This window comes from Myripristis murdjan, chromosome 11 (genome assembly GCF_902150065.1).
Source record: "Myripristis murdjan chromosome 11, fMyrMur1.1, whole genome shotgun sequence".
Lineage (NCBI taxonomy): Eukaryota > Metazoa > Chordata > Actinopteri > Holocentriformes > Holocentridae > Myripristis > Myripristis murdjan.
Window position 1 is genome coordinate 7,225,714 of NC_043990.1, and position 11,158 is coordinate 7,236,871.

Sequence of the window (11,158 nt, forward strand, 5' to 3'; positions counted from 1 at the left end):
AGGGAAAAAAAGTGATATTTGATTTTGTCAATATTGCCCAGCCCTACTCTGCTGATGTTATTCCTGTTGTTTCACATGTCATGTGCCAATTTAAGAAAATCTGCATTTGATAGTAAGTTTGTACACGATGGAGCCAAAATGCAGGAATTCAGTGTATATGATGAATGAACATAAAATATTTCCTTTTTTTGGATCAGTGGAACAAAGCAGTTATGATCAATTTGACCTGAACTCAAACTTTCTTAAGTATTTTTTTTTTTTTTTTCAGTAAAATAAGTTTTGTTAATATCCATTTTTGATTGAAATAGTACACATGTTCTCTAAGAAAGAAAAATATATTTTGATGCCTTGATGACTTCCTGGAATCCACCATCCGTTTTATCTTCACTAATTCTCTCTGTCAAGACGGGGAATCAGTGGAAGAGGTCAGGGGAAGAGGTGCAGCTTTGACAGATGAAGCTGAACTGTCTGAAGCTACAAACACAACACAAAGTCAGATGATTTAAAATGAAATGATCAGTAACAAAGTGAGGAACAGAACTGGTCATGAACAATTACTGCTGAGTGATTATGCGTGTCTGTCCTTCTGATTAAAAAAACTATCGGTCACTAGAGCAGAATGCTTACTGTTCGCTTTTTCAAACCCTGAAATACAAACAAGAAATTACAGTATTAGACAATTATGAACAATTTAAAATTTATATTTAAACAGAAGAACATTCTCTATTATGTGCATCACTATCACTAGATATGACAAATGTATTCTGAAGATTTACATTTCATGCAGTTTGCATGACCAGAAGCACCACACACAAAACATGAGGTTACAGAACACAAACAGTACTCAAAGTGTCACAGGCACTTGTGTTAACAATTAAAAACTGAATTCTGTTAAAGACAGAAACTTCTCTCACCATTATTTCTTTTTCTGCAGATGAAGACTCCAGCAATGCAGATCACCACCAGGACCAGCAGGCCGACAACAGCTCCAACACCACCACCAGTGGGAAACTCTGAGGGAGAATCTGGAGCTGAACTATCGAGCTAAACCTCGAGCTAAACTAAACTATGCCACCATGAAGGAACATATATGGAACATATACAGTCAATACAAACTGCAGTGCATGAGAAAACATAACCTGGGACATAACCTTATAATAGATGCCATATGTAAATTATTTTTAAAAGCTGGAGAAAGTAAAAACATCAACATGACTAATAAAATCTGAATTGCCATGGATGACTGAATTAAACGAAATGACAACAAAATGATAAAGAGAAAAATAATCCAGCACAGAACAACCAAAATAAAACTCCTGAACTACAAGTCAAGTAGACGAGACGTGTCTTTACCACCTTCCTCAGGTCTTCTGATCTCAGTCTTACCCCAGTTGGTCTTGATCACTTTTGGGTCCAGTTTGGTGACAATGTCCTCCTCGACACCAGAGAGCTGAAACACACAGCTGTACCTTCCCCAGTCTTCAGGTTTGACTGATGAAACGTGCAGGTCAACGCTCTTCTGGAAGGTTCCATCGTGGTTGTGGAGGATCTCTCCGTGGTCCACGTCCTCATAAAACTCCTCTCCGTCTCTCGTCCAGAACAACATGATTTTGTTGGGGTAGAAACCTGAAGCGTGGCAGGTCACTGGAGAGGAGGGAGTCTTCTGGAGGAGAGACACCGAGGGAAGCTCTGGAGAGAGAGAGACAGACAGACACACACACAGACAGACAGACAGACAGAGAAGAGAGAGAGAAAGTTGAGGAAGAGGAAGAGAGGAAAGGAGTTGGAGTTTGGGGGAAAGGCAGAGGGAAAGACACAGAGACAGAGAAATGGATTTGGGAGAAACAGAGACAGAAACTAGTAGAAACAAGCCGAATAAACAAGCTTGCATTACAGTTTTATGTACAGTGGGTCTATATAGCTTTGTTCATATTCACTGTAATGTTACTGTACATTAGCAACACAAGAGGCATATGAACATAGTTGTGACCATCACATACATCAGGTCATGTGAGTCTACCTTTTCTCAGCAGAGTGCTCCTCCCATAGTCCAAATACTTCTTCAGCCAATCAACGCAAATCTGGGTGAGGTAGTTCTTATACATTTCCAACTCAGCTCTTTTCACATCAAACTTGTGTTTGGTGAGGACAGCCTGTGGTTTTGGAGCGATCCATGTCATTGTCTTCAAGTCCAGCACTATAAAGTCTTCTCCATCATAACCTTGCTGATCAAATCCATTCACGTCTCCAGTCTCATCGTCCCATTCACACCCGTACATTTTCTGGACAATGTAAACACCTGAGAGAGAGACACAGCAACAGAGTCTGCAGTAAACCAGAGTGAGATCCACACACACACACACACACACACACACATCTATCAGTGGCTGATATCACATCTTCACCACAGAGATACACTGACCCACACACGCCAAAATTGAAGATCTACACCTGCTGCTGTTATTGGCTGGACGGACGCCGCTCACAGCCAAACATAATGTGGACAGTGAGGACAGCTGAGAGAGAGACAGAGAGGCAGAGACTGCTGTCCAACAACCGGACATCCTAACACGGTCACTATCCACTCTTTACCACAGAGACACACTGACACACACACACACCAACACACACTTTATCTGAGTCAATATCAGTATAGAGTGCCGTTGAGACTTCCCAATGTCACACAAAAAAAGATGAGATTTTCCACTGAACTCAATATCCATTGTATAAAGTAGACCTTAAGCTGTTAGAAATGCATGTTGGTCAAGCTCCTGCACCTTTTATAAATTGACTGCAAGCATAGAAAGTACAAGCGAATTGCAAAATGTGTCCACCCTGTCATGGGACAATTTCTAAATAGAGTAAATATGTTCTAATCATATATTGATTACAAAATGTACATTTTCAGAAAGGTATTTGGTCCCTCGTTCAGGAATATATTTTAGTTTCTGGAAAACATCTCTCAAAAATACAGAAATTATGGAAAAATATGTTTGTATATGTAAAATCTGTGAAAGTTATACTTTCTTTTCTGAATAAACTCTATAAATGAAGGTATCTGGTCAAACTTTGAAATAATACTGTTTGGCCCTAATCTCTTCAGAGCAAAATCACACAAAAGGTTTTGATAACTTGTGAAAATAATTATTTATTCACATAAAACATGAACATGACGGGGTGGACAATGACATGATGGGGTGGACCTTGGCATGACAGGGTGGACAATAGTGAAATGCCTCATATATATTTAAAGGAAACAATGTTATGGTTTTGTCAACAAATGTTTTTTGTCAAAACATGACTTTTTTCACCTACTGTATTTTGAATTGTGCACAGGTAGGCTACATTTGGAAATGACACTCAACAACAGCAAAAATAAATAAATAAAACCTTCAACTAGAGGAACAAACAAGATTGATATAAAAAAAACAAAAACATGTTGGTCCCTAAATGTAGGCCTACCACAAAAAAACACTGAAAAACTTATAAAACTGTTATAAAACTAGACTTGATGACGGGGTGGACAATGACAGGGAGGACGTTTCTGGCTGAAGTTTGCATTTAATGAGCACATGTTGGGCCATTAGCTAGCAACATGTATCAGTTAGGAAGGTGACTGTGTATACTTTAACAAACATATTTTGAATTTCTGAAAAGCATTTATATAGATTCATATTTTGCAATGACAGGGGGGACACATTGAGATTGAACACATTCAAGTTCAATCATAAAATGATGAAAATGTCAAAATATAAATGTTGATATGTACTCTCTCTGCAGGAGCTATTCTTCACTCCATTTGTAAAAGACAAAGCAGTGGTAGTGATGTCACTGATTACAGCAGGTGGTTTCTTTTAGTGGCAGTAACCACCTAATGACGGGGTGGACAGCAAATCCAGGGACACATGCAAAACGTTTATTATTATTATGAAATTAGACCATAAATGATCCAATTGACTCATTTTATTCAAGCACTTGATGAGAGCAACAAGAGCATGTAAAAGGTTTGTACATTGTATATCATTTATCTACTTATTTCACTCAGTGAAGTTAGTAGAGAGGAGTTTGGGACATGGCAAAATCACATGCATCTAATCATAGAACATTTTTTTAAATATGAAAAACACCCTTTTAAAGATGTATCTCTGTACCAATGTGTGTTTAAATGTTTGGCCATTTATAATAAACCCTCAGAGTTTTGTTATTTTGCAAATTTTTCATGAAAAGTGAGTGATTTCTGCCCGGGACACCAAATGGTACCCTATATTGATATTGACTCATCTACACTGTTGAAGGCAGCAGCTTCATGTGAGCAGCAGAAACCAGCACACCATCCATCAATAATTCCATACAACCAACAGCTTTTACACATGCATATGTTGGCTTTTTCTTCTGTCTAGTGGAACAAACTAAGAGTAATTATCATCAAATTCGTAATTCTGTCATATATTCATTCAGGGATTGACACACAGCAGTCAATACAGAGCTAATATCTATCTAATCTAAGACCACCTGACTGTGTTTCATTCAAATCTGTGAGGGACTAAAACTTCAGTATCAAGCAGCTGACAATGTGAGAATAAAGAAGTGTTGATGGAGTGTTGCATGGACTGTTTTAGCAGCCTGTTTTAGCAGCATAAAGAGAAACATTAACAAACCTCCAGTTTGGTTGAAGCGCTGCTTTGCAGTCTCAATGTTGGTTATGTAGGCCTGCTGGGAGCGCAACAAGCTGCCAGTTTCCCTCTCCCAGTACTGAGGATCTTCAGCTGTCACGTTGACCATCCAGTCCTGTTTGGGTTGTGCTCTCTGTGTGTTGCTGTCGTAGTAAACAATCTGAGCACCGTCAACTAAACCAACAGCCACAAACTCTGGGAAGTTTGCGACCTGAGATGATGCTGTGTAGAAATACTTCATGGAATGAGTACTGTAGGACAAATCAGTTTTATGATTTTTTTAAGACAAACATTTGTAATCCTGAAATATAACACCAATTTGAAGCATTTGTTTTTTGTGCATAGATCAACCAATTGTGGACAACTTTCAATAATTTTGTAAAAGGACTGTAGTTCCTCTATTTGTATTTGTAATGCACACTTATAATGACTTATACTTTGCTATGAAATGACATCTTTAATCCCAATATGCTGAAAAACATATATTTTTTCAAATATTTTGCTACCTAAAATTCATGACTTTTTATTTCAAAAACAAACAAACAAAAACACCTTTGGTTCTGCCCTCAAAGCAATATCATCTTCTTCAGTAATAAAACATAAATATTGAAAACCTGAGCATTTCAAGTGAAACTCTTCAAATTCAGTAATTTAGAATTTGCATCTATAAATAAGCAAATAACAATTGTATGTTCACACTCATTATGAAATCTGAACTATTTACAATATTGTTTAAAATATATGTATTACATTTTATTAGTAATAAATGTAACTGTGCATTTGATCTAATATTTGGAGGTGATTGCGACATATATTAGTATTTTTTTTAATTATGTTATCATATAATTAGGTGGAAAGCTGTCAGGATATCATTCTCTGCAGAAAGAAAATATAGAGGGAGTTTGGGCAGCCTCGCCTGCTTTGTCAGTCCTAAGTATGAGCAGCCAGCAGGAGGAAGGTGCTTCTCACCACAGCCTCCTCACTGCTTCCTCTCAGCAACAGTTCATCTTTTGGCAGTAGTTTGCCTCTCAGCCAGGTCTGCAGCAGCAATCAGCATCAGCTGCCCCGCCGACACCTTCGAGGGTGTCCCCTCAGTTGGACTGAGCCCTATCAGCTCCACCAGCTGTGGGAATATCAGTGAAAAGCACATCATCTGCATTCCAGCCGGTGGCTTCTGTCAGACACAGCCAGCAGTCACACCATAATGTTCATCAGCCCTCCCCAGCTCCACAATCACTGAGCCAACAGGCAGAACCATGGAAAGCAGCACAAGCTCCTGCTGTTCCCCCCAAACATGTGGCTCAAGAAACACTTCCTGTGCCACCTACCCAAACAGCTCCACTCCATGAGGGTTATCAAGCTCCCCTGAGCACTACAAATATCAACTGCTGCAGAAAGGCTGGCTCAGTGCTATCTGTATGATCCATACTTGTACACACACAGAGGCCAACCTCCTAAAGATGTGGATTTATTGTCATCCCTGTGGATTTGCAAATCTTCTGTTCATCAGAGAAGGCTAATGGGGTGGTGGTGGTGGCCTATTTGAAGGTCCCAAACCAGAATGGCCACACCTTCATCTCTTTCTTGCAGACATGGTCAGGGGTGGTTCCTAAACAACAGCCATCATGCCTTGTCTTAGTGCAGCTCTGTCAGGGGCACAGCTGTACGAGACACCTTTTGATCAAAGATTTTGACTCCAAGCTCCTGCTTCCTGGACCAAAGAGGGTGTTTGCTGAGCTAAGTCAAATGTTTTGGGTGATTTGAGGCAGACAAACCATACAGCAACGTTAGAGACAGTGCGTGGAATGTCAGTGTTGGTGGGGAGCACCTACCATAAGTGCTTGACTGTGTACGCCTGGATTTACTCCACAGTATAGATCATGACTCCTTTGTACTTGCTCTGCAGAGCTTCACTGCACGTAGGGGAAGCCCACTGAACTTGTTTCAGACTGTGGGACTAATTTCAAAAGTGGTGAAAGGGATCTCACCAAGGAGCAAGAGCTGCAGGGCCTACTGAGGGATTACAGCATAACTCTCTGCTTCAGTCCCCTACAGGCACCTGACTTTGGTGGGGCCATGGAAAGGCAGAGCCGCTCTGTGAAGTCAGCTCTCCAGGTGCTGCTGAAGAACCATGTTGTGTCCGAGGAGGCTCTTCTGACTATGCTGACAGAGGTTGAGCCAAAACCTGTTGGGTATGTATTCTTTAACATGGTGGACCCATATGCCATCACACCCAACCCCCACCCACCTACCAATATGTTGCGATGGCATCGCTGCTGCCACAACCAGACACTGGCAAACCAGTTCTGGTCCCGCTTTATTAAGGATTATTTGCCTTCACTTCACCTCAGTGACTGTCAGGGAAGTTGCAATGGTGGCTGATCCACAGCTGCCACATACTTGAACAACAAGTGGAACCACTGAACGTGTCACCACTGCTACAGATGGCAAAGTCAGGTCTGCTGATATGAGGGTGAAGAGTAAAATGTACACCCGTCCGGTACCTAAACTGGTTGAACTGCCACATATACTGTGTGAATCCTTACTATTTGTAGATTTGTTGCACAAATTTAGGGAAACCCATATTCAAGATTCACCCACAGATTTAGAATAAGGGGCCTTCTCAGCAGCCAGTCAACATTCGGAGCTGGCAGGTGTGAGTGGGCAGCCTCATATGCTCATATGCTCACCGACATATAAATCCCATATGGACATCTGTCTATAAATTCAGAGATGTTCTCACACCACCTTTTTCTGTCTTAGTTTCTTATGATCTCATTATTTCTACTAGTTAATTATAACATTTGGAGATAAGTATGTGAGAATCTTCTACTTAATGCCATTTCATTTACTCTTTGTATTATTTTACAGTAATTCATCTTGATACTATATCACGTTTATTGCTTGATTGGACTTGCACTGTTCATTTATTATTTCCATTTTTCTTCCCTTAGAAACTGTACACACTCCTTCGAAAATCCTTTGACTAATCTCTGAAGTGCTATCATTTCTCTCCGTTTGACCAGGCAGGCTGCTGCTAACACATATAGATCCTTGCCCAGCGCATTCCGGGGTTCCCCCACACTCACATGACTGGTAAAGTAAAATATTACAGTAATATTACAGTAAGTTCACTCAAGAGTGTGACAATTTTTTTTTTTTTTTTTTTTTTTGCTGCATTTCTGTCCCATGTTTTGTCTTATTTGTTTTATTTTTTGCTTTTATTTGCTGATCTTACCTGGAGATGCAACATGACAGAAAGGGAGCAATAAAATTAACCCCTTCATCTTGTTCTGTTTAAGAAATAAAGTTCAGAATATTTAATAAATCGTCTGGCTGATCAAACTTTCCCTCCGGTCTGCGTTTATGTCTTGCTCAGAGGAAGCAGCCACAAATAGGCTGTACAAGAACCTGATTCTGGCCAATAGAAATTCAGAAAAGGCTGATGTTATTGGTTGCTAGGTTGAGTTGAACAATTTAGGTTGTTGTGTAAAAATAAACTGTTAGAAAGAGAGATTGTAGCTCTATTTGATTCACACAGAGCTACTAAAACCAGCGTGACGACAGAAGAAGTGACTTATAATCCTAAGAATGATTATATACAGAAATGCTCTGGTGTAGCAGAAATGCTCTGCTACACCAGAGAGAGATGTGGGTTTTTTAAGAGCAGATCTTTAAAATGTGTCAGGGATTAGAATGACTGATTAGTTATTAGTTGTTCATTCCAGGTTTGGTCCAATTCAAACGTGAAATATTTGACTGCTCCTTTGATTTAGCTGAAACTGGGAGCTGAGATCATTCATCAAAAATCTGCTGATGTCACATTTCTCAGTTTGTGTTGACAGTGTGCATGAATATTCAGAGCATCAGCATCAGTCCTGCTCTGGACCGGCCTGGCTTTCACTTTGAGTGCCTCACCATCAACACATGCTGCGTATCTGATACAGCGTCAGTAAGGCCTTCAGCTCCGGACCACAGGCTCTGATTTCAAACAATAAAAAAACAATCTTCTTCAGTGAATATAGACTTTTAATAACTCAATTTTAACCACCAATCAAAGTTTCCTGGTGTCAGATAAATGAAAAGTAACAGTAGAAAATAAAATCTTCCATGTTTCCAGTCCATTTGGGCAAGTGCTTGTTAGCAGAACAGTCTCTCCTTTCTGATATAAAAATGGGCAGAATTTTAACAGGTTTTCCAAAATTGGGGTGTTATTTTGGGCCACGACTCAAACTGCAGCAGCTCCTGTCACAGGGAGGGTGGAGCACACAGTATTAATCTGATAGGAATGTGATAATAATCTGATTAATCTCTGCAGGGAAATTCTCTTTTCACTTCCTGCATCCACAGCAAGGTCAGAGGTCAGGCTCAGCTACGCAACCATGGATGTGACATCACAGAGGAAGCAGCAGTGTCACAGCGCCACCTCTGGACAGATGATGTATTGGTCCATCTCTAACAGTCTTCAGTGTGTGACTGATGGCTCAGGGTGTGACATGATGCAGAGCGGTGGTTCTGCACCTTTTTGGGGTCAAGGATCCCCAAACTGATACACATCAAGGCATGGACCTGTATTTGATGAGGTGTAGTCTCAGGGGATCCCCATCTGATAAGATTTTGTGATTCCATAACTGTCCATACTGTAGATTAGATTAACAGTGAAGAGTGTGAAACCTATCAACAAAATAGTCACTCTTACATTCTCCCACCTGAGCTGTCTTCTAGTTAATGAAATTATAGTGAAATAATGATATTTTCCCATTTTTTTAGGGAATCTCCATCAAAGACACTAGATTAACACATCAGATATCATTAAATACTGTATCTGGGTATGCAGTAAAAGGCTCACTTAATTAAATATTATTCAAACAGTGTGCAACAATCACATTTGCAGCATTACTCATAGATGGTGTGATCCAGTCCAATAATGGGCAGCCCTGTTGTTGTGGGTCATCTTCCTTGATGTCATCGCTGTGGGAGTTTGACAAAGAAGTAGGCACATCCCGATTTGATGACCCCTCATACTGTTCATACATTTGCACACCTGTACTATTCTATGTAAATATAAACGGTTTAAAATGCATATGTAAACATGTCTCATGTCTTTAACTATTCCACATGACAGTTCTTATCAAATACCTTGAAAGACTAGACCTAATCCTTGTAGGACATTTTGGGTGCAGAGGGATTGAATAACTTTTCCACAGTTAATTGGTTTAAAGAGTTTATCAGGTTTTCCCCGTAGCATTGTTATATAAATTAAAAAAACAAACAAAAAATCACAGGTTTGTGGACTAGTTGCAGTTACAAGGTATGAGTGCATGCTGTGATAATGATTATCTTTGTCTCTCACAAAAGATTCAGAGTCCTTGCAGCACTTGGAAAAAAACAACAACAACAAAAAAAATTACTACATTTTTAAAAATGAGCTCTCTCAGTGTTGTATACTTCTAAGCCAGATTCACTGAGCCACTGTGTGTGTGACATTATCACCATGACTCCTCTCACTGAGGCCTACCCACCATGAAAAATGAATGATTCTTTTGCAGAAAAGCACAGAAATGGTCGCTCATGACAGGAAACAGTGTGAGCAGCATGGGTGGCTAAGAAGGAAAACCAAAGAATAGCGAAAAACCAGGGAGATTATCAAGTCACAACTCTCTGCAGTTCAGTGACAATAAACTAGAAATAATCTTATTCAGCTCATCTATTTCCACAGATTCCCATTAGACTGATCTGTGTTGTATGTCACCAGTGTTATGCCAAACTTAATATCTGATACAAACATCCTCTACCTCAGTCAGGTTACTGTCAAAAAATGAAAAAGTAACCACACACATTTAATATTAATGTATCCACTATAAACTACTATATATGTATTTTATATATGTATTTTACTATAAAATATAAACTTTTCAAAATACACAAAAATAATGTTGTCAGAGAGACAGAAATCTGTGACTAATGTTCTGCAGAAAACATTTAAGTCTGAAAACTCAAATCCTCCACTGAAGGTGTGTAAACCTTCAATGATATTCACATTTTTATTCCACTAATCTGTCTCTGCGCGGGGATTGCCTTCCTGCGCCACCCGGCGCTGTGCCGGGTGAATAGAGTCCCAGGTCTACTTTCAGTGCAAGGCAGAGCACAGCCGGCGTAGTGGAAGTTTGTCTGACCGGTGCACACGTCACCAAAACCTCACAATCGGCACAAACGGTGTCAATCTCATCTTCATTAGTTTTGGATGAAGATTCATTTTACAGCTACAAAGTGAACATCAAGTGACTTCATCAGTGAATTGAGAAAACTAAAAAAAACAAACTTTTAGTCTCATTAGTATTTCTTTCTTCTACCAGTAAACGACTCACTGTGTGCATGGTGGTCTGTTTGGCCATCAGGCTTCTGGATTCAGTTTCTGAATTTCAGTTTTGGAGCTGTTCTGAGCTGCAAAGTCAGAAACACAGTTAGTTTAGTTCAACTACATC

General features: G+C 39.7%; 1 protein-coding gene across 1 annotated transcript; it reads right to left on the bottom strand.

The window, feature by feature from the left end:
• Positions 1 to 400: 400 nt before the first annotated feature.
• LOC115367979 (HLA class I histocompatibility antigen, B-58 alpha chain-like) lies at positions 401 to 4,914 on the bottom strand. The gene is made up of 6 exons (XM_030063920.1): positions 4,659 to 4,914; positions 2,021 to 2,299; positions 1,387 to 1,689; positions 915 to 1,031; positions 628 to 645; positions 401 to 474 (listed from the first exon to the last, which is right to left on the bottom strand). Exons 1-6 carry the CDS (start codon positions 4,912 to 4,914, stop codon positions 401 to 403), a joined length of 1,047 nt encoding a protein of 348 aa, XP_029919780.1.
• Positions 4,915 to 11,158: the final 6,244 nt, after the last annotated feature.